The sequence below is a fragment of the Pleurodeles waltl genome, chromosome 9 (genome assembly GCF_031143425.1).
Source record: "Pleurodeles waltl isolate 20211129_DDA chromosome 9, aPleWal1.hap1.20221129, whole genome shotgun sequence".
Taxonomy (NCBI): domain Eukaryota; kingdom Metazoa; phylum Chordata; class Amphibia; order Caudata; family Salamandridae; genus Pleurodeles; species Pleurodeles waltl.
Window position 1 is genome coordinate 653,306,376 of NC_090448.1, and position 24,621 is coordinate 653,330,996.

At 44.6% G+C, this 24,621-nt stretch overlaps 1 protein-coding gene across 2 annotated transcripts in view; it reads right to left on the bottom strand.

Moving 5' to 3' along the window:
• Nucleotides 1-24,621, bottom strand: part of LOC138259816 (galectin-4-like) — a 300,965-nt gene that overhangs the window by 15,325 nt on the left and 261,019 nt on the right. For both annotated transcript variants that reach the window (XM_069207710.1, XM_069207709.1), the window contains one exon: nucleotides 931-1,019. In XM_069207710.1, the coding sequence (XP_069063811.1) occupies nucleotides 931-1,019 (89 nt within the window). The remainder of the gene's footprint in view (nucleotides 1-930; nucleotides 1,020-24,621) is intronic.

Genomic DNA, 24,621 nt, shown 5'->3' on the forward strand with positions numbered 1-24,621 from the left:
ATTATGTTTCTTGGTGTTGAGATTAACGCATTTGCTATTAGATTGTAATTAATAGGGAATAAAATTCATAAAATTCTACTAAACAAGGTGTGGTTATTCATGGCTGAAAGGTCATGGTAATGTCTTTGAATTGATTAATGAATCTGACTAAAGTGAAATGCATTGTCTTGATAAATATTGATGGCATTATTGATGTATTGATTGATATATTGATTAGCTATCTCGTCCTAAGGTGTCTCTCAACTGGGTCAAAAGATTCATTGGCCTAAAACGAGTCCTGATGTGTAATAAAATATCATAAAGGGACGCGTTGACAATGGAATGGATTATCTAGATTCCATTCATTCTCAAGTTCATTCCCTGAATCATAAAATGTCAAGAACTGTGTGGATTTCATTGTTAGTGGTGTATATCATCTTCTACCTATCTTGTGGGCCACAAGCCACAGCTTCTTGAGCATATTTAGGATACATGAGTTTAGAAATACATCTGGTTAATCAGTTTGTCGAGGAACTCTGAAAGGCAGTATTGCCTGGAGAAGATTCCCAATGTTACATGCAATTATAACATTTTGCCCTAATTCCTGGGTCAGTTTCTCGATACAAAGCGCGTTGTCTGTAACCACAGGCCAGATTGAGGAACAGGTTCTGTGTTTGGTCTGCACAGTCATTGTTTGCAACAGGTAAGGCGATGAAGACTGCTCTTGCTACCACCTGTCACTAGTGCTGCCTCCCTTGAGGAAGTTAACACTTGGATGTGCATGTCAGAAGTTCAATGTAAGTGAGAACAGGAGACCTCTGAGGTGTGATCTCATAATTATACATCACAAAATCTTGTCTAAAGTCGGTGGTGTGACCCTAGATACTAACTACCATTAGAAGTAATAGCTTTGTTGTATCTTATTTATCTTAAGTTACATATGGAGGGTACCTGTCAGCATTCGGCTTCACACTTCCCACAATCAGTATCCGATGGTCTTTGCGAAAGTTTCCAACAATGGCCGCCTGGAAGGGTACACTCTGCAAAAGAAACAATAAACATGACTCAACCAACTAAATGCATTCAAATTCTCATGATATCGCACCCAGGTGTCACCAACACATAACCTGAGGCCAGAGAAGATCCATAACACATTCCTCAACAGTTAGGAACTATTATAGCGCAGAAGTGGGCATTGCAATTAACAACGAGTGACATCCTGATTAGAAAGTTATTCTGGGGTCTTTCTAGAAAAAAAGTGATGAACTGAAGGGCTGTTAATTCGAAAAGGGAAAACCTATTTGTTTTTAGGTCTTGTTGACCTACAAGGATACTTGTCAAATTAAATGACAACATCCCTGTACATTTATCACAGACACAGTGACTTTTTTTTATGAAAACAAGTTTTGGACTGGCCTGTCGGGCATTCAGGCACTTACAGATGGTCCAGCTTGAAAGACCCAGTGTATGAGCTGTTTTTTTAGTCCCATCACACAGCTAACTGTACCAAAAAATTGCCACACACTGGCCTTGTCAAGCTGGCCCATAAGACCAAGCTGTAGTTCAGGCTCCATTGTCAACTAATTAGTTACGCTTTGATCTTGTGCAAACTACAGTAACTAACTTACATCCAAGTCAACTGAATGTTAGTTTACACATGGGCCAAAACGTTCCTCATTAAAATTTTCATTATCTTTATAATTTTCTTTTAGATACACTAGATTAATAAAACAGCATCCCCGCCACCACCAGAAGTGATACAAAAACAAATCCTATTTTCCTGTGGTTTTATGGGCATGACCCGGGAGGGATTATTCTTAACTTTAAAGCACTCCTACAGCTGAGATTTTTTTGCCATGCTCATATGCTAGAACCTCTTGTGGTTAGTCCGATGGCTGCATTACGCTGCATGAAAGGAAGACTCTGACATGTTTGTCGTTTGGCATACGCAAGCTTTTTTGATAAATGTAATGATGAAAATTGCCATTTTTGTGCTTGTAATGATTGCCATTGAATATGGTTATTGTTCGATGATCGTTGCCATGTTTTGCTTGTGGTTTCCAGGCCTAGCGATCAATGATATTGTCACCAGGTCTCCTTGCTTCTAAAAGGGCACACTTTAATCTTGATGTTAGAAATGGGGTCTCTGGTTGGCAGTCCATTTGCACTCTGTCCAAGCAGGGACCTTCAGTCTAGTCAGGTTAGGCTTGGCACAAGCATTCAGACTTATCTCAGAAGCAGTGGGTAAAGTATTTGTACCAACACACACAGTAACACAGTGAAAACACCACAAAAGCACTCAACACCAGTTTAGAAAAGTAGCCAATATTTATCTGAGCTAAACAAGACCAAAACGACAAAAACCCAACATTCACAAGCAAAGTTATGAATTTTCAAACCTAAACATCAAAATATCGCTTAGAAACATAAATGTTTCAATTTGGGGGTTTCACGGCATCAGGACGGAGTAATTCCCAACAATACAACGCCAGTGGCGCCGGTCACGGAGTCACACTGACCCGCAGGTACAGTACCTTTCGAAACTAAGGAAACAAGCCAGTGCACGGAGTCGGAAAGCGAGGCGTCGCTGGGTCTGGTGTGGCATTGATATCAGTGCTGTGGAGCAGAGGCGTCGGTGTGAGGCATCGGGTCCTTGCTGCAGAGCAGTGGAGTTGAGGCGCGTTGGTGCGAAGTGTTGGTTCCTTATGCTCCAGCATGGTCAATGTTCGATGGGACACAACGCAGTGGGGCGATCTCACGGGGTTGTTGTCACGCCACAGGGCAGCAGGCAACGTGGCTGAGTCAGGTGTCACGGACGTCGGTGACACAGCATTCGGGACTCATGAAGTCACGGGACGTCAGCGGCTGCTGCAGCATCAGGCCTGTGATGTCAGTCAGGGTTGTCGCACTCCAGTGGAGACCACTGATTCAGTTGCAGATGGCGTCACAGGGTCAGGCAGTGGCGTCAGTCCGGGCATCGTCCGAATTCGGTGCACTTGGTTTTTCTTGATTTGTCACCAGCTTTCACTCTCAAGGGCCCAGAAACTGGAGTGGTCACCACCCGGCGAGTTGGAGTCCACAACAAGTGAACCCAAAGGCTGGGTATTTGCAGTCCCTTAGACTGCTTAACAGGGAGCAAGCTCAGTGCAAGCCCTTGGAGAACCTTCACAAGCAGGATAGAGTGAAAGGTCCAACTTTGTCCCCTCTGAGGCAGAAGCAGCAACTACAGGCCAACCCAGCAAAGCACACAAGGCAAAGGGTCAGAACTCCTCCTCCAGCTCTTCTCCTTAGCAGAGGTTCCTCTTGATCCAGAAGTATTCTAAAAATCAGGGCTTTTGGGTCCACTACTAATACTCATTTCTGCCTTTGAAGTAGGCAAACTTCTCAGGAAAGACTCTGTTGTCTACAAGGTCCTGCCTTGCCCAGGCCTGACCTCAGACACACACTAGGGGTTGGAGACTGCTCTGTGTGAGAACAGGCACAGCCCTTTCATGTGTAAGTGTCAGTTCCTTCCTCCACACTCTACCTCACAAGACTCATCAGGATATGCAGGCTACACCCCAGCTCCCTTTGTGTCACTGTCTAGAGGGAATTCACAAGCAGTCCAACTGTCAGTCTGACCCAGACATGGATTCCACAGGCAGGCAGAGGAACGGAATGTTTAAGCAAGAAAATGCCCACTTTCTAAAAGTGGCATTTTTAAACTGACAATCTAAAAATTAACTTTACCAAAAGATGTATTTTCAAATTGTGTGTTCAGAGTCCCCAAACTCCACATCTCTATCTGCTCCCAATGCAAAAACTGCACTTAAAAGATATTTAAAGGCAGTCCCAATGTTACCTATGAGAGAGATAGGCCTTGCAATAGTGAAAAACGAATCTGGCAGTATTTCACTATCAGGACAAGTAAAACACATCAGTACATCTCCTACCTTTAACATACACTGCACCCTAACCATGGGGCTACCTAGGCCTACCTTCGGGGTGCCTTACATATACAAAAAGGGAAGGTTTGTGCTTGGCAAGTGGGTACAGTTGCCAGGTCGAATTGGCATTTTAAAACTGCACACATAGACACTGCAGTGGCAGGTCTGAGCTTATTTACAGGGCTACTCGTGTGGGTGGCACAGTCAGTGCTGCAGACCCATTAGTAGCATTTGATTTACAGGTCCTGGGCACCTCTAGTGCACTTTACTGGGGACTTACTAGTAAATCAAATATGCCAATCATGGGAAAGCCAATTACACATACAGTTTACACAGACAGCACTTGCACTTTACCACTGGTCAGCAGTGGTAAAGTGCCCAGAGTACCAAATCCAGCAAAAACAAAGTCCAGCACACAGTCAAAAACACAGGAAGCAGAGGTAAAAAGACAGAGGAAACCACACCAAGGATGCCAGGTCTAGCACTTGATTTTATGGCTCCCTGCACCAGTCTTCTCCTCTGCATGGCTCCTGGTGCACCTCTACTCTTGGTGGGGGCATCTTGCACAGCACCCCTCCAGCTAAAAGCCTGCAGAGCAGCCCCCTCACACACACCTGAGGTCCCAGAACCACCTGGCAATCTTGAAGGGCAACAATGGGGGCATTGGAGTCCAGATCTTCCCCCAGCTGGTCTTTAGGTTGCATAAACGGCCAGTGCTACAGGTTCTTTGAGAGACCCATCCTAGTCCAGAGGGACAGCTGTTGAAAAAGTCCTTCGTCCAACTTGGCAGGGAAACAAGGAGTTCCTCTTTCCAGACGGACATTCCTTCACTGTTGTTACTTCCCAGGCCCAGGATTCTCTTCTCTGTCTCTCCCTTATGCAGGGGTTTTGAAGTGGTGCTGGAAAGTTATAATTGTGAGGCATCCCTGGGCATCCTAGGATGCGACAACATCCCTCCACCCCTTGCCTAACCCTTCTGCACAGCATTCAGGACAAACCATATTGGCATTGGCATGTATTCTCTGAACAGAGCTAATCTGAGGGCCTCAGCTCTGCCCTTAGGTGACCTCACTGCCAGATCTCTTTTCATCAAAACTTTAAATGTGAGCCCCTCCTGTCTTGGTTCCAGAGGTCTTGGCTTCCTCCTTTATTTATCTGGCCTGGACTGTTCCAGCCCAGGTTCAGTGTAACAAGCTAATTATCAGATGTAGACTTTCCCCACGTTCCTTTCCTCTCCAAGGTCAGTTGCTGATAATTGCTCCTTTTGTGTGGGACAGTCTTTGTGCCCTCTGCTGTGGAGCAGAGTAATTAACCTGGAGGGATAAAGGTCTAGAATCTGATATGAGCTGAGTGAGAAAATCTGAGATTTCCTTAAGTTCAATAAAGTATTGATGTATGTTCTACAAAATCAAACTTAGATTTCACCTCTGATACAGTGAAGCACTACAGAGTTCCTGGTAAACCCTACTGACCTAGCTATGAATGTACACTAATAATATGGGGCCTACCCCAGGTCAGCACCTTTCCTTGCAGAGTCACTTCTGTGCCAAGTTACCAGTGCACAAATACTGCACTCTCCACAACGGTAGTCTCACATGAGCAGCCTACACACGTGTTCTCGTGTAACCAGCTCAATACTCCTTATCGTAGCTGTGCTGCAGCAGCCTTACCTTAAAAGGCGGAGACTGGCAGTAAACACGCTCATTAAACTATTGTGAAATTAACGTGACTGAGACTCAGGTAGTGAGACTCATCCACAGTAAAGGTCCACAAGCAAGATAGTCAAAAGCAAAAAATCCTTTTGGACTAAATGGGCAGAACACATTTGCAACACTGGCGAAGGGTTAGATGAATCCATTGAGTAGAAAGACATGCCTTCCAACTCGGTTTTACAGTCTCTTCTTAGAGTTTACAGTGCCCAGTGATTGAATTATGTTCTTTTATATTATATATAAGAATGGAAGCCTACTTCCTAACGCATTGCAGATCTGCTGTCATGCCTCGGCAGAAGGGTCCCAAATACATATTTAAACCCTCACATTCATGAAGCCCTAATACGAAATGGCTTGCCTGGCCCTCAGATCTGGAAGAAAAATGTTGCTGATGTTTACAACTAAAGTGTTGAATGTTCCCTGGATAGTTTAGATGAAGTTGAGCAAAAGCCCCAGGCCTTTTCTGGAAGACAAGGTCTTTGTAACTCTTCTTGAAGGACTTCTGGATTTGTTTCTCTAAATGTATGCAATAATGTTTCTTACTATGGAAGGAAAGCCAAAGCTTGCTCTTCTTCCGGATCCATTCATCCTCCAGTCCTACAACGGACCACTACAGCACTAACTACTTACAGTTTAACAACACCCGACAAAGCTGATCTATTTACACGTAAGATTTTCAAGCAGTGGTACACTAGTTCTTTCTGATGATGTACTAGTACAAATATGACATTTTTGTCAAGAATGTGTTCATTATTCAATGTATGCTCTTTGAAATAAGCCATAAGTCTGTTTTTCAGAAAGATCTTGGGGAGAAGTTCTTCCTCTATGCTCCTCTGATGTAGAAGGTTGACTCATTTCTTGCACTCACACATTCAGTAATACAATCTTTTTTTTTCTGTAACCCACTTAAAATATGTGGTAAGGCTACTGATTAGCAATTGCCAACTTGAAAATTATTTCAGCATGATTGTCTCCTACTATCAAGCGTGTGCCATCATATTTTAGCTGAAGCTGGAGGTTTTTTAAAAGCGGGAGCCTGGTGTATGCTGTATTCAGTTTGTATTTGTTGTTGAGAAGAGAGCATGAATGGGTCGGTGTGGAGTTCTCTCTATAGGTCCCCTGCAGGGATTACACTTCTTCCTCCAGAATCAATTAATTGTGTTCTCCAGCCCCCTGGGCAACATTGGAGTCCCTCATAAGAAAAACCTCTGAAGTACGACTTGCCTGCCGCCCATAAAATCTGCTTCAAGTGGGCAGACGGGCCACTGAGGTCGAGGTACTATGTGTGCCAAGAAAGAAGCTTCCGTTTGTCATCTAGCATCCTAAACTTGGAGAGATATCCATATGCCATGTACGGAATTTGGAGGACACCAGAGGAATATCCAGAGAAAGAGCAATGGGGAAATAATTCAAGACACTCCCCCACAGATGTCGCAAGCTAGGACTTTCAGCAGGGAGCTCAACGTCATTAGGAAGTTATTTAATCTGGATTCTGTACCATGGACGGGAGCACTCATGGGTATTAAAAAGAACAATTATGAACAAGGTGAAAAAGCAAGCCAGCTTCTCGCTCTAAACTTTCAGCAAAGAGAGGCTAAGACAAAGATTCCAGCTATCCTCGAATCCTCTGGTTCATTGCGTGTGAATTCACTGACTTATACTCCAATGTCTATTCCTCTGAGTGTCCCGACAATACTGTAAAAAATGATTCTTTTCTATCTAGTCTTGGCCTCCCTAAGCTCCCCTTCCACATTCGACAGGAGCTGTAACAGGATTTTTACTGAAGAAGACGTCGTGAGGCTCTCAAGCAGATGACGATGGGCAAGGCACCAGGTGAAGACAGATACCCGCTAGAATTTTATAAAATCACAGTCAGACACTGTACCTTTCCTTCCAGAAATGTTCTGGTAGACCACAGCTTCAGGTTTCCTGCAGGAGGAATGTAATCATGCTCAGGTTACACTCATTCCTAAACTGGCCAGGGACCCAATTTTATTGTACCAATTACTGCCCAATCTCCCCCTTTAACTGTGATATGAAAGTTCAGGCCAAGGTTCTGGATAAAGTGATTCATCTCCTCGCTCATGCAAACCAAGTGGTGTTTGTGCCAGGGCTTTCCTCCCGTAATCATCTACACACTCTGCTGCATGTCCTTTGTCAAATTTGATCGGATGTGGATGCCAAATTGTTACTCTCCTTGGACCAGCAAAAAAGGCATTTGAATAAGTCGAATGGCCCTATCTTTTTCATATTATACAGCGCTTCAGCATCGGATCACGTTTCTCAGATATGGTCGGCTGCCTATATACCGCCTCAGTGGCTCAGGTCATTTGCAATGGCTTTTTCTCTGACCAAATACACATCCAAGAGGCACAAAGCAGTGCTACCTTGTTTCACCCCTGCTGCTCCTCCTGGCCTGAGAAGCAACGGCCATTGCCGTAACCTTGTCCACTTTGATAGCTGGGGTGGCCACTCCAGTGGGGAATCTCAAACTGTTGCTCTACGTGGACAATGTGCTCTTGACATAAGTGATCCCCCGACCTCTGTGCCAGCCTTCATGGTACTTACTGAAGATTTTTCTGTCTGCTCCAGGTAAGGAATGAACTGGCTAAAACAGAAGCGGTGCCCATGACTCCTGTCTTCACTTCAACAACTGCCAGTGAATTGGGTCCCCCAGGGGCTGAAATATCTATGGATATGGATTAGCATTCACTTTACCACCATGGTCAGAGATAATATTCTCCCACTCCTGGAGAAGATGAAAACACACTTCAATGCCTGGAGAACCCTTCACCTCTCACAGTGGTGCAGGGTTCAAATGATCAAGATGGTGCTCCCTAGGTGTAACTATGTATGGTGGTGCTCCCTAGGTACAATTATGCGTTTCACATGTTTCCGTTTAATATACTGGCAATCCACTTGAAGCAGATTGATGAGACCATTCAATGTTATATCTAGGACACCACTTCACCTCTGTTAGCAGCTGCCAAGCTTTATGCAGCCACGATCTCCGGGAGCCTCTGAGCCCTGCATCTTTGGTCCTATTACAGAGCAGGTCCCAGATGATTTACCACCTGAAACTTCCACTTTGGGTTGGAATAAAACGCAGAATCTACAAGGGGGTGGAAATCCTGTTCCTTCTGTATGCTGACCCCAAATTCTCACCAGACCTGCCTAATCCCATTCTCCTGGAAATGCATAAGGTCTGGAAAACAGCACAAAAGCTCCTCCGAGAAGATGTGCTTACCCTCCCTAAAGCCCAGTTATGGCACAATGCTGCTATGACCACTGACTCTAAACCCTTCTAATGGCAAGATTGGAGTCTTAAGGGCAATTTCGAATTAGACCATATATTGACAGATGGAGCTATGAAACTGGTTGTGAAGCTATCCGATACGTACATGCTACCCAAATCTCATTTCAGGAAATATCTACAGCTGTGGCACAGCTTCCATTTGATGCCGTGGACTTGTAAATGGCTCCACACACCATTATCGCTATACACTTACCTGGTTCGATGGGGCCACAACAAAAAACTGATCACAGGACTCTATGACTTGCTAATCAACAGACTATTCTCTGCTTCACTGGACCGACCTTCTCTTACTCCAGTGGCAGCATAGGCTCACTACCTCATACTCCCCGACACAAAGAGCACATCTTAAGGCTGATCATGACAGAGATGTCTGTGAGTTACGGGTGAAATTCAGTTATTTTAAAATCCTCCAGGACTGACACTGGTCTCCGGAAATTAGCACCATCCTCCAACTGCTAGAGATGTGCCTCCCGAACAAAGATATTCTGCATATTCTATGATCCTGCCCAATGCTTCAACTCTATTGGGGCCAGGTGTGGCAAGCTCTTACAGACACGTGTACAGTGGGCTGCGCACCCTCAGTGGCACTCATAATGTTACATGGTGCAAAATATTCTCTGGGTAACCAGACATGAGAGGCGCTGGCTTCCTACTACCTTGGCGACAGTGAAAATGTATATATTTTCAGAGTTGGTCCAAGCCCACAGTCCCCACTCTTGAGGACTGGATCTATAGTGTGGCATAGACAGCGGCATATGAGTACCTGATTTATAGGGTGAATGACAAACTTAACTTTTCTTGGACATTTGCGGTGGCGTTCTGAGTCACTGCCACTCATATCGTTTGACCTGCTTCATGACCTACTTGAGAAAATTCACTTTCTCGTTATTTGCTCTTATATATTCAAGCATGTGTTATACATCTTTATATGTTACACTTTAACTAGTAGGTACTTATTTTCTCTTTCATAAACCCAAACTTTGTCTCTTTGAATCTATATGCATAGTACATTGCTGATTCTATCTTTTGACCAGGTGTCCCGATCTGGTAGCTTACTAATCAGTGTGGGTATATGCCCAGTCTTCTTTGGTTTGTTTCCTTAATATTACACTGTAATTTTTCTATTTCTGTGCCTTTTACATGCATAGCAGAACAATGTGAGCGATGATGTGTTGGTTCTGATATTCTGACCTCTTAATAAAAATGATTTAAACCAGAAAAACCATGATAAGTGTGAGCATCATAATTATGGACGGAATGATGAGTGTGAGGTTTCTAGTGTTTAGACGAGGGCGGAGGGACTATCCGTGTTTGATTGTGATATAACAATAAGCTTTGATGAATAAGAGAAACATCCTGGTTTCCGTTACTGTTTATTGTTTGGTTATGGAAAATATCATAAAAAGATTAACAAAAAAACTGTGATAAGTGTACAGATTGATTAACATAAACATTATAATTCATATTTGATTAACATTTGGGTTTGTCCTTATAACTACTGTTTCCTTATGTATTGGTAAATGAGAATGAGTACTTGACTGCTTCCAAAAACTTTTTAATGAGCATTTTAAAGACAATCTGTTTTGGCTCTTTCATGTAAACTGACATAGATGATAAGGTTACTGTACTGAAAGTGTCACTGTGCTTGCAGTCCAGAAAATGCATAAGAGATTGTAAAAAAAGCTATTTCATGCATGTATTTTAATTGATATTTATTGTTGTAACATCACGTAATTTGGCACATTTATGAATGGTTTGTGCCATGCTTGCACCACACAATGTGGTATATTTGTGCGCAAACTACTAAGTCATATTTTTGAAGCCACGCAAAGCCACTTTGTGTGACTCTGAATGGCTTAAAAAAATGGAGTAAGGCAAGGCCGTGTAAATTGCTGCATTGCCTTACTCTGCACAAGGTAGGCATTCCATGTGCGCTGTGTGGGTGTTCCCACACAACTCCCATGGTTTTTGACACATTTTCAGATTTACCAAACTTGATAAACCTGAGAATGCGCCGAAAAGATATGCCTCCCAGGAGAGACATAACGAGGAGAAATATCTTTATTTCACCTCGTTTTTCCTTTCAGGACTCTGGAACCATGCTTGGATAAATACGGTGCATTCCTGCCCTTTCCCTGTGACGTAGGGCAGCGCAGCAAGCCCTGCGCTACAAAACCCATAAACATGGGCCACAGTGCTCATCTACCACTGTCTTTGTAGTGACATATTCTTTTGGGTGGGCATATCATGGCTGATGATCGTGCAATTAAAATCAAATTTATCCTTTAAGTTATGCCCTTGTTGACAGATAGCGGCAGGGGTGGAATTGAAGACAAAGCAGGTGCAAATGTCTCGTACCAATAGCAAGACATCTCAAACCCTTTGGAATAGAATGCAGATATTTATTGCATTCATCCACTCGCTCATCAGCAATACTTCACACACAAACTCACCCATAAAAGAAGGGCTTCCTGTTATAAGCCAGACATATTCTTTTGCTCCTAGTATGATAGTGTTATGTGAATGCTTCTGCTCATGTGTGGTTGGTAGTTTTTAAGGAGTGTAAGAGTGCCATCAGTGTTAGACTGCTAGTGTGTGAGAGCGCTGTTGGTCCTGTAAGGTTGCTACTCAGGGGCAGGAGTGTTGCCAGTATTGTCTGACATCTAGTGTGTGAGGGGTGTAACACTTCTGTCAGTGTAAACCTGGTGGTTTGTGGGGTTTGAGAGCATTGTCGGTGGTGCGAGATTCCTGCGGTTAGTGTGTGACTGTTAGTCCACGGAGGGTGTGAGACTGGTGTTGGTCACATCGCACTGCTACTCCGAAAGGCTGTCACATTTGTTTGCTGGTGTGGGATTGATGTGAGAGTAGTTCTGGGAGCGTGTGACTGCTAAACTGTGACAGATGTGAGATGGTGTGTTTAGAGTGGGACTTCTAATGTGTGAGTGCTATTAGTAATGCATTAGTGTTTACCTCTGGGAACCTGACCTCCAAATGGTGAATAAACACTAGTTTATTGGTGATGAAACAACATATAGATGTATAATACATCTAAAAGAGTAGACTCAGCTATTTTCTGAGCTACGAACGCAAAGTAGATCATGGCGCACTTCGAGGGACCAATACAAGAATTAAGCAGTGATTCTTTTAACATCTCTCCTTGAAGTGTATGGGTCAAACTCGGTTTGATCAAACAATGCTAAGAAAGTCATCTTGCTGACTTGAAACTCAATATTTCCCCATCATCATGAATAATTTTGCAAGAAAGACTGAGAAATGGAGTTCCGCTTTGCTCTGCAGGCATGCACTCCTCGTTCAAGTAACGCAACAAGGAAGAATGCTTTGGTCATCCTGCTGAACTAGACAAGGAGACAAGACGACCAGGAAAAATAATCATGTGGTCATCATGGTAAATATGGCCGCATCAGCCTAATGGCACTGTGTGGGTAGGAGATACTGACCAGAAGTGTGTTTAGCATGGGAAGTGGCTACAAAATGAAAAAAATGATGTCCAGAAACGAGCTCCCATTAGGACTGCCTAATAAAAAAACAAAAAAAAAAACAAGCACTGGCAAAGCCAAAGGGTTTTATATATGCAAAATGTATTGACTTTATCAATGTTTTTTGGACATGTTGCCTAGCAGTGCGGCCTGCTGTTCAACCTGGCTTAAAGATAAAATAAGCCCTATAACGCAGCTAGCGTTAAGCAGTCATATTGCTTTTTTCTTTTAATCCGTGTTGCAGAGCAGCCCACAGCAAGATATACTTCATACACAACACTGCAGAGTCACAAACACTCTGTATACCATGATTCAAGAAAAGAGTTAGCTAACATCATTTTCGTTCCTTTAACACTACTCGGTATAAAACAAATGAGGAAGAGATTCTTACTACTATATACAGAGTCCGCAAGCAACTGACTTGTTAGGAAAAGAGGCCAAGCTTGCCCTACACTCAACTACTAAGGTTAAACAAAATCTTAACACAAGAATCTTACAACAAGCCGAGCAGGCCAGGGAATCAGTTATCATAATCTTGCTTTCTCATCCCTTGTACGATGACAAAACATAATGAGAGTGTTTTCTTTGAACAAATTCTTTCAGATGAGGTGCCCATAACGTTTAATTTCTTGTGACGAAAAAGAGCTTAACCTTACGTTATCCAGACTGTCATTTAATGATGCTATCCGTGGATTACTTTTGCTAGGGCTCACCACTAATTTTATTTTCTTCTCCTTACAAGAGCAAACTTGACAACTAAAGATTGCCTGAAAAAAACAAATTCTAACCTCAGTTGAAATTGACTAGTATAATTAGGTAATTTCAAGCCTTCCTTATATACGAGGCATTGTAAATTATCCAAGCAAGTTGCGATTTGGTATGTCACCTGACCATATGAAAGCACGGGTATGAGCCTAGCCTACACAAGCATCAACAAGCATTTGCAATGCACTAGGGTCTCGCATTTCTCCGAGTTACAGCTATTAGCAGTTGTAAACTCCCAACCGGATTTTTCTTTCCACATTGGAATAAAAAAACAGCGCGATCGCGCTGCTACAGTTCACTCGTAATGAAACCTATTGGCAAAAGTGCAATTATCTACGTAACCGGCAAAAGTGCAATTAACTATGTAACATCGTCGATGTTATGGAAAGCGCTCGACTTCTGCCAAGCGAGATCGCGCTGCGAACAAAAGATAAAAAGTAGTCCACAAATCGGACATGAAACAGCGAGCCTCGCATGTTTTCAGTACTTGGTCGCTGCACTCGAGGAGGGCTAACCACCAGAAAATCATGACGCATGTATGCCTTCCACTAATGAAAGCAGCAGATTTTAACAGGCAAGCCCATGCACAAATGAAAGACAACTGATGTGACGTGAACGGGGCTCCGAGCCCTTTTCTGACTTAACGCAAGCTCAACCCTAAAAATGGATCTGCTGAAGACGTGGGAATCTGCTACACAAACGCTGAAAGGTAAATGTATTTTCCATACTGTCTCTTCCAAAAAATCGTGATTTGTTGGTTTAGTGACTTTGATTATAAGGCAGTTGTCCTGTTATATTTATCTAACTTTGGAGACTGCCTCACCAAAAGATTGTAGTCTGATTAAAAATAACCAGATTATCTGCATATTGCACTATATCCACAAGTACACCACAGCACAGGGGAAAAAACCTATCGGGGGGACAGCAATCCTTAATTAAGCTATGTAGAAGCTTTTTAACAAACACGCCTGCTTCACTCCATGGTTGATTAATATGCATTCCAAAAGGTGAGAGCCCCACCCCAACTTAACCTGAACATATATTTCATCATATTACGACTGGATGGCTATAAAAAATGTAACAATGTAATTGAGGTCCCCCACGTTGTAAATTTATTCCACAGAATCTCTAGGCCCACACCATCAGAGGTGGCAAAAAAAATACACAAAAAAAACAAATATGTGACCTCCCCTGGTTGTAGACCCTCTGATGGATTAGGAAAAAAACTGTAAGTATATTTTCAGGGGTACTGCATTTTCCTTTAAAGCCAATCTGATCAAATGGCAACAGTGATTTGACAGTAATCCAGACCTTCGCAGATGCCCAGAAAAAACACTGGCATCAATGCCAAGACGAACAAGAATCACTTTTCTTCAACAGCTGATGTAAGAGCTTCTCCAATTGTCAGGGATCGTGGCATGGATAAAAAGGGGCAATAACCATTCAGGCCAATATGTCAAGACAGATTTGAAATTGGCTAGAGGCAAGTTGTTGGGTCCAAGCATCTCACTGGCTCTACTGCAGCGTAGTTCATTAGCTACAGTTAAAAGACTAAGGGCCGATGTACCAAAGGATTTTACCCATTCTGTGTCTATGGGAAAAAGCTTTCGTACATATGGCCCTAACTTCTATATTACAGTGTTTTGCCTCAACAGCAATACAATCCATCAAAGATGATGTAGTTGTTGGAACACGTGAAAAACTTTAATGTATTTACCCATTTTTAGTGTATCTGTAACGTGCTTCAGGCATGTTTTCCGTGCAGGACTTTTTTCCTTTTATAGGGTCATCTCCAATCTTTTTGCCTCCTGCCTCCTATTTCTTCTGACCTGTTTTTGTTGGCTTTTGAACTCTGGGAACTTTATCACTGCTAACCAGTCATAAAGTGCATATGCTCTCTGTGTAAATTATATTGTTGACTGGTTTATCCATGATTGGCATATTTGATTTACAAGTAAGTCCCTAGTAAAGTGCACTAGAGGTGCCCAGGACCTGTAAATCAAATGCTACTAGTGGGCCTGCAGCACTGGTTGTGCCACCCACATTAGTAGCCCTGTAATCATGTCTCAGACCTGCCACTGCAATGTCTGAGTGTGCAGTTTTAAACTGCCAATTCGACTTGGAAAGTGTACCCACTTGCCAGGCCTAAACCTTCCCTTTTCATACATGTAAGACACCCCTGAGGTAGGCCTTAGGTAGCCCCATGGGCAGGGTGCAGTGTATGTTAAAGGTGGGACATGAACTTATGTGTCTTATATGTCCTGGCAGTGAAATACTGCCAAAGTCAGTTTTCACTGTTGCAAGGCCTATCTCTCTCATAGGTTAACATGGGGGCTGCTTCTAAATAGGATTAAAGCGTAGATTCCCTTTGGGAGCAGATGGACATTCGGAGTTTGAGGTCTCTGAACTCACAATTTAAAAATACATCTATTAGTAGGCATTTACTTCCTTAAACCATTCTCTGACTGCCTGTTTGTGGATTCCCTGTCTGGGTTAGTTTGACAGTTGGGCTGTTTGCACCTCTCTCTAGACAGTGACACAAAGGGAGCTGGGTTATAGCCTGCATATCCTGATGAGCCATCTGTGCTAGGAGGGAGGGGGGAGTGGTCACTTACACCCGAAAGGGCTGTGCCTGCCCTCACAACATGCAGTCTCCAACACCCTGGTGTGTGTCTGGTGCCTGGCGGGCTGGGCAAGGCAAGATCTCCCAAACAAGAGGCCTACTTCAAAGGCAGAACCTGGTATAAGAAGGGCACCCAAACCCCTGAAAATTAGATCACTTCTGGAAATCAAGCAGAACCTCTGCCTGGAGAAGAGCTGAAGAGCTGAGGAGAAGTTCTGCCCTGCCTGTAACTGTGCTTTGTGGAGCTATCCTCCAGTTGCTGCTTCTAACTGTGCAAGGAGACAAAGACTGGACTTTGCTGTGCATTCATGCTTGTGAGGAAATCTCCAAGGGCTTGTCCTGAGCTTGCCTCCTGTGGTTGAAGTCTCAGGGCCATCAAAGACTTCCCCTGCCAGCACCTGGACTCTCTGCTGAGACTCCTGCCCTGCCAAATGGTACCCTATCCAGTTTGTGGGGCCTTGGAAGGTGAAACTGGCAGACCAAGACTGAAAATCCGCGCACAGACAGCCGTGCTGGGAAATTGTCCACGTACCTTCCGAGACGTGGCTGAGAAACGTTGGGGCGCCGGCTTCGCGGCTGAAGCCTATGCTCCACCTGCATCGATCGTGGCTGGAAGATCGATGCACGCAACTGGAGAAACGACACACAACATCCGCTGACGGAGGCTGATAACGTTGCAACCCACATAACGTGGTTTTGCTGATACTGTGAGGCAGGATTTTCGATGCAAACATCACTGGGCACGGAAAATCGATGCAAACCCTGCCCGGACCAGAGGTGCATGTCCGGATCGATGCATCGCTCTCCTGCGGAGAGGATAAATGACGCACGCCGACCCTACCGGAGGAGGAACAACACACAGTCCCACTTGTGAGTGAGAAATCGACGCATCGCTGGCCTTTTCCGACGCACACTCGCCCGTGCGGTGTTATTTTGCTGCAACCCAGGTATTTTTGCACACTAACACTGTTAGCACTGTTTTCTAAGGATTTAAGACTCTCTCTTGCTTTTTAATTCATAACTTGACTTGTGTATGGTGGATTTTTGTCGTTTTGGTCTTGTTTTGTTTAGATAAATATTACCTATTTTTCTACACATGTGTTTTGTCATTTTCTAGTGTTTTCACTGAGTTACTGTGTGTGTTGGTACAAATACGTTACACCTAGACTCTGAAGCTAAGCCTGCCTGCTTGACCCAAGCTACCAAGGGATTCAGCGGGGATTAACTGAGGGTGATTCTCCTTCACCCTGACTAGAGTGAGGGTCCTTTCTTGGACAAGGGGTAACCTGACTGCCAACCAAAGACCCCATTTCTAACAGCCATGTTTTCTTGCTCAACATTTCCTACAGTGAGTGCCCATGTCTGAAGTGGAAGCCCCTTGTGTTTTAACTCTTGAGGAGGGAAATAATTCAATAGTTTGCCCAGCTAAAAACTGTTTATTTGTTGTGAAATGTGTTTTCCCATTCTCGTTAGCTGAGCTAGGTACATGCTCGTCTTTCTTTCTTTTTCTTTATTTCAGATTAGAAACACAATCCATAAACAAAAAAGCACAGTCCTTGTACCATCAATAACACATACAATCAATAAGATGAATCATAAAACACACTTAAAATACATCTTATCATAAATAAATATGTTCAATTCCACTATAGAAAGAAAAACAAATGTTAATAGTCATACAATGTTTCAATTAAAATCGCATGTTCTACCTGACATTTAAAAAATAAATTGCATTATTCAAAAACAGCCCCACAATATATTTTTCTGACTCTCACAGCCCCCGCGAAAAACTTGGCCACCTGGGTACAAATGATAGGGGAATGCAGTTAATGTTAAGAAAAAATGCTGACTTCACAATACCAAGGTAAGGCTCCAAGGCAAGACCAGTTTGAATAAGCATATAAGCTCTAACAGAAGGTTTATTCAACTACCTGTCCTCCCTTTCAGATTTAGCCAGCAACATAAACTGCTCCTTTACCCAAAGTAAGTCCCTTTTATAATTAGGGCATGGGTAACAAAAAGCTGAGGACAACCTAGCCTATTAAAAATCCTTTTGACATAAAGTAACCACAGAATTCTAAAAGCGTTATCTAAAGCAAGGCAATCCGTGATTAGGGTCTGATTTAACTCTAGCTCCGGATTAGACCATAGCTTAAGCCAGCATAGTACTGAGGTTAGGGCCAATTTATCAACTATATACCCCAGACCTAGCTCCTCAAGGGTGTAGAAAAGTACCATCTTGCCTAGCATGTTACCCCATTTTTGCATGTATGTAAATTTGTTTTTGCCTGTCTCACTGGGATCCTGCTAGCCAGGACCCCAGTGCTCATAGTTTCTGGCCTGAATGTGTGTACCTGTGTAGTGACTAACTGTGTCACTGAGGCTCTGCTAATCAGAACCTCAGTGCTTAAGCTCTCTCTGCCTTTAAAATTGTCACTATAGGCTAGTGACTATTTTTACCAATTCTAATTGGCACACTGGAACACCCTTCTAATTCCCTAGTATATGGTACCTAGGTACACAGGGTATTGGGGTTCCAGGAGATCCCTATGGGCTGCAGCATTTATTTTGCCACCCGTAGGGAGCTCAGACAAATCTTACACAGTACTGCCAATGCAGCCTGAGTGAAATAACGCACACGTTATTTCACAGCCATTTTTCACTGCACCTAAGTAACTTATAAGTCACCTATATGTCTAACCTTCACTTGCTGAAGGTTAGGTGCAAAGTTACTAAGTGCGAGGGCACCTTTGCATTAGCAAAGGTGCCCCCACATAGTTCAGGGCAATTTCCCCAGACCTGTGAGTGCGGGGACACCATTACAAGTGTGTACTACATATAGATCAATACCTATATATAGCTTCACAATGGTAACTCCGAATATGGCCATGTAACATGTCTAAGATCATGGAATTGTCCCCCCATGCTACATCTGGTATTGGGGTGCCAATCCCATGAACCTCGGGGCTCCACTATTGACCGCGGGGTACTGCCAAACCGGCTCTCTGGGGTTTTCTCTGCAGCTACCACTGCTGCCACCCCACAGACAGGGTTCTGCCCTCCTGGGGTCTGGGCAGCCCAGTCCCAGGAAGGCAGAACTAAGGATTTCCTCTAAATGAGGGTGTTACACCTTCTCCCTTTGGAAATAGGTGTTAAAGGCTTGGGAGGGGTAGCCACTCCCAGCTTCTGGAAATGCTTGGAAGAGCACAGATGGTGCCCTCCTTGCATAAGCCAGTCTACACCGGTTCAGGGAACCCCCAGTCCCTGCTCTGGCACGAAACTGGACAAAGGAAAGGGGAGTCACCACTCCCCTGCCCATCACAACCCCAGGGGTGGTGCCCAGAGCTACTCCAGTGTATCTCAGACCTCTGCCATCTTGAATCCAGAGGTGTGAGGGGACTCTGGAGGCCTCTGAGTGGCCAGTGCCAGCAGGTGATGTCAGAGACCCCTCCTGATAGGTGCTTACCCGACTAGGTGGCTAATCCTCCACTGAGGGTCTCTCCAGTGGGCTTTTCCTCAGATAACGAGTTGCAAGAATTCACCAGAGTTCCGCTGACTGCTCCAGGACGCCTGCAAAACTGCAACAGCAAGAAGACTACCAGCGACATTGTAACGCCTAATCCTGCTGGCTTTCACGACTGTTTCCTGGTAGTGCATGTTTTGGGGGCTGCCTGTCTTCATCCTGCACTGGAAGCCACAAAGAAATCTCCAGTGGGTTGACGGAATCTTCCCCCTGCTCCAGCAGGGACCAAACTTCAGCATCAGCGGTACTCTGGGACCCCTCTCATCCTGACGAGTGTGGCCCCAGGAACACAGGTGGTGGACCCAAGTGACTAAGACTGTCCAGTGGTCCAACTGTCCAAATTTGGAGGAGGTAAGTCCTTGCCTCCTGTCTCCAGACAGTAATCCTGTGCACTGCGTGAACTGTAGCTGCTAGGGCTTCTGTGCACATTTCCAAGGAATCCTTCATGCACAGCCAAGCCCAGGTCCCCAGCACTCCATCCTGCGTTGCTCAACTCCCTGAGTTGACCTCCAGCTTCGTGGGACCCTCTTTTGTAGTGTTGAGATGACCGCCGTGCTCAGTCTTCTTGAATCTGTGTTCAAGGACTTCTGCGGGTGCTACCTTCTTGTGCATGGGCTATCTACGTTGCTGAGGGCCCCCTCTGTCTCCTCTCCTAAGTGTCGACATCCTGGTCCTTCCTGGGCCTGGCCAGCACCCTTTTTCCTCTTCCGCTACTCTTGCAGATAGCAAGGCTTGTTTGTGGTCTTTCTCCAAAGAAACAACTCTGCATCCTCCAGCGCTCCATGGGACATCTTCTGCATGAAGGAGAAGTTCCTAGCACCTTTCGTTGTTGCAGAATCTTCAAGCTTCTTCCATCCCCAGGCAGCCAAATAGCACCTTCATCCGGGGTTTAGTGGGCTCCTGCCCCCCCGGACACTTTCACTACTCTTGGACTTGGTCCCCTTCCTTTGCAGGTCCTCAGGTCCAGGAATCCGTCTTCAGTGCTCTGCAGTCTGTTGTGGACTTTGCAAAATCCACTATCACAAGTTTAGTGTGTTTCTTTACTCCTACTTTCCAGGGTCTTCGGGTGGGGTATCTTGGACACCCTTAGTGTTTCCTTACACTCCCTGCGACCCTCTACACACTAAACTTTTAGGGGTCCATTAGTGGTTCGCAGTCCACTTTCTTAGTATATGATTTGTGTTGCCCCTAGGCCTATTGCATCCTATTGTATTCTACAGTGTTTGCACTACTTTCTGACTGTTTTACTCACCTGATTTTGGTTTGTGTGTATATTTTGTGTATTTTAGTTACATCCTAAGGGAGTATATCCTCTGTGATATTTTTGGCACATTGTCACTAAAACGAAGTAACTTTATTTTTAGTAACTCTGAGTATTGTCTTTTTTATGATATAGGCCCTCATTACAACTTTGGCGGGCGGCAATTGCCGCCCACCAAGTTGTAACAGCTGCACGGCCGCCAATGTGGCCGCACTCCCGCGGTGGCCATTTCGACATCCCCGCTGGGCCGGCGGGCGGAAACCGAGTTTCCGCCAGCCGGCCCAGCGGGGATGACGGCCACAACATGGGAGCCGGGTCCAAATGGAGCCAGCAGTTGCACCCATCGCGCTTTTCACTGTCTGCTATGCAGACAGTGAAAAGCTTCATGGGGCTGTGCCAGGGGGCCCTGCGACTCCCCTTTCCGCCAGCCTTTTCATGGCGGTTCCTACCGCCATGAAAAGGCTGGCGGGAGGGGGACTCGTAAGCGCTGCCATGGAAGATTAAATCCGCCAGGACCAACGTGGCGGAAAACCGCTGGTGCAACCGCGGCGCTTCCGCTGCGGTCGTAATTCCCAAGATTGCACCGCCAGCCTGTTGGCGGTGCAATCGACAAATCAGGCCTGGCGGTCTTTGACCGCCAGGGTTGTAATGAGGGCCATAATACCTATATGATATAAGTGGTATAGTAGGAGCTTTCATGTCTCCTAGTTCGGCCTAAGCTGCTCTGCTATAGCTACCTCTATGAGCCTAAGCTGCTAGAACACTATAAATCTACTAATAAGGGATAACTGGCCCGGCATAAGGTGTAAGTACCATCACGTACCCACTATAAGCCAGGCCAGCCTCCTACAATGGGCAGTAAAAGTGGATCCCACCTGGGAGAGACCATGTAATCTTCTGGCAAACACATTCTCAACCTTCTGGATCTCCCAACAATCACTGTATCCTCAAAGGCCATAATCATACGACGCAATTGCTAAACATGTAGAAGAGTAAACTTTCAATAATGCTAGAACAGGCATAGATCCTAACCGTGAGGCAAAAACAGAAATTGAGGCCACGGCCCTAGCCATGCATTCCTCCTTGCCTTCAGTTGTCCAGATCAATACCCCTTTTTGTCAAACATAACCCCTAAATAAGGGAAAACCTTGACTCTTGACACTTCCCTCCTCTCTCCAGAAATTAGCATACTCCGCCTTGTGCCAGTCCCAATGGCCATAACGTGGGACTTAAAATAGTTAACCCACATGTAAAGTGATGACATAAACTTAACAAAAGAGTCAAGGAGACGTTGGAGACCAACTGCAGTTCTAGCCAAAAGCACAGTGTCATCGGCATACACCAATGCCGGTATCAGTCTAAAACCCACCCATTGGACACCATTGGAGGCAGCACTTAAAACTGGATGCAAGTTATTAATATTTAAAGGAAACATAAAGGCGCCAAGATGCAGCCTTGCCTTACCCCTCTCTCAACATTTAACATGACTGTCAAGGATTCCTCTGAAATTAACCGGACCCTTTTAGTAAGATTCAGATGGAGATTATGCAAACAATCTACAAGACAAGGGTCCACACCCACATCAATAAGGATTGACCATAACTTTTGTCTATTAACCCGGTCAAATGGTGAGGACAGGTCTATGAAGGCCAAATATAACTTCTCATATTTAGCAATAGTATGTTTCCCAGTTCAAAGATGTAAATGTAAGCATTGGTCCACTGTCCCCCTGCGTTTCCTAAAACCATACTGAAAGCATGAAATAATGTTCCTTTGTTCAAGCCAAAGGGACATTCTGCCCAAAATGATCCTTCCCAAGACCTTTACGGAGGATCCAATAAATGAAATAGGTCTTTGGGTCTAGTCTATCCCTTTGTTTAAACACTGGAATAATGATAGAACTTAGCCAAGAACTAGGGGAAGCTCACCCGCCAAGCCACGTTAAAGTCTCAGGTAAGGTTTGTAATCCATAAGCCTGCATGTTGACTAAATAAATCTGGTGGGTACCCCTCTGGACCAGGGGCCTTGTTATTTGACATCGCATCAATTGCCTTCCCCACCTCCTCCACAGTAAACCTAATAAATGCACTCCCCTTGCCATGCTCACACCCTGGTCGGCTCGTACACCTCTCCTTCCCATAAACCCCAGCAAAGCGTTTTACCCAATCAGCTGCTGGGATAAAACAATTGACCCATCCAACTTTCTGGAGAAAAGCCTGGACCCTAATCTCCCATTTTCGTGCCTGGGGTATCAAATCTATAAGCCTTCCTGGACTGAGTTATATCTGCCCTATTTCTTGGTTCTCCTTTCAATGCATTTTCAAATTCTGAAGTGCTCAGAGCACTGAGAATTAAGTCACCTTTCCCTTATCATATATGACTGCCTCTTTGTAGCTCTAAGCTGTCCGTCAAGATTTTTACAAATCCTACCAAAATCCTTGAAGAGCACTCCATTCTCCTCCTCAGAGGCACTCAGGTAAAATCCAATATCAGATTCCAAGTGCCCCAAGAGAGTTTCCAAAAAGGCCTTGGATGACACCCTACTCCATTTAATTCTCCTCCCCTGATCCTGAAGCAAAATGTCCATATTCAAAGGACCTAGATGCCCTGGACCCTGTTGCCGAGGGCCCCAGTCAATCTGGCAGACTAAAGGGTTATGGTCACTAAAAGGTGACCAGAGCACCTCAAATCAATGAATGAGCATAGACAAAGACACAATCAATAGTAGTATTGGACCCCTGACCCTTAAAGGTAAAAACAGAGAGCCCTTCAGGGCTCAACCCAACTAGGCTCAGATTGAAATCTACCAGGATTTCTGTTAGACAACTGTCATCAGATGAATGCACAAAATGTGGCCCCCCCTTAACACCGCCCTCTCCAGAAAATGTATTTTGATAGCAATTAAGGGGACAAGGATGCACGTTAAAATCTCCCATGAGTGGGCCTTGATGGTTTGCCTTAATAGACTGAAGGTCTGTACCTAATGTAGTTGAATGATCAATAGTAGATTTCCACTCAAATGAATTGTCGAAATTTAGCAAGTTAAAACTTAGCCCACCCACCAGAACCAGTCTTACTGCCAGCAAATTTTGAGATTCAGATACAAGAAACACAGAAGAACATTTTAAATCAAGTCTAACCAAGATAAGTAGTTCCCCTCTCGCTCTACCCATCAGAAAAGGCACAGCAGGAACCGTAAAAGTTAGATTGCCATCAAGAAAAACATTCCCCTTAATATCCCAGGTCTCCTGCAACCCCACAATATTATATCCTCTGATTTCCCTTAGCCATTCTACATCCTGTTTCTTATTCCCCAGCCCAGTTATATTCCAGCAACACATTTTAACCAACAAAGAGTGATCTCACTGGGAGGCTATCAGAGTTACCCCTTGCTCTTTAGAAACTCTAGCATCCTGAGATTGTCAATGTAATCCTTCTAGCCCCTCCCGCGGTTGACATTTATTACTAGTTGCCAGCGGGACATATAAGCACCTATTACTGGGGAGCACTTCCCGCCTTAGAGAAGGACAGTTTCTAAATATCCTATTCGGCAAAATACCTCCTTCTTGACGGGGGGCTAAAAATAACCTAGTGGAAGGATTACAATCTCAGACCTCACCCCTTTCTCAGGGAGGAAGCAAGAGAACAACTGCCCTGCGACATTCAGTTAATTAAAGTTTACAACAATACAATCACCCTCATACAGCTTCTTTCCTGCCCCAATCCATCCCACTCTTCTAGCAATTATGATCTTGCCACAGTCCCAAACAGGCATTCCCCTCCTCAGTGAACATCAATGCCTAACTTTCCAAATAAGTTCCTCAGTTGAATCACTTCCCCCCACCTTCAATAGAGGTACATTAGCCAGGATTGCCACAAGAGGGGGAGCAGCCGGTGGGAGATGCAACCTCGAGGAGCCTGCCTTAAGCCACTAGATGTTCTGGGCACAGGACCGTTCTGACAACCTTGATCGCTGGTACCCCTGACTTCCAGAGGGGCTACCAAAGAGGGAAAGTTTA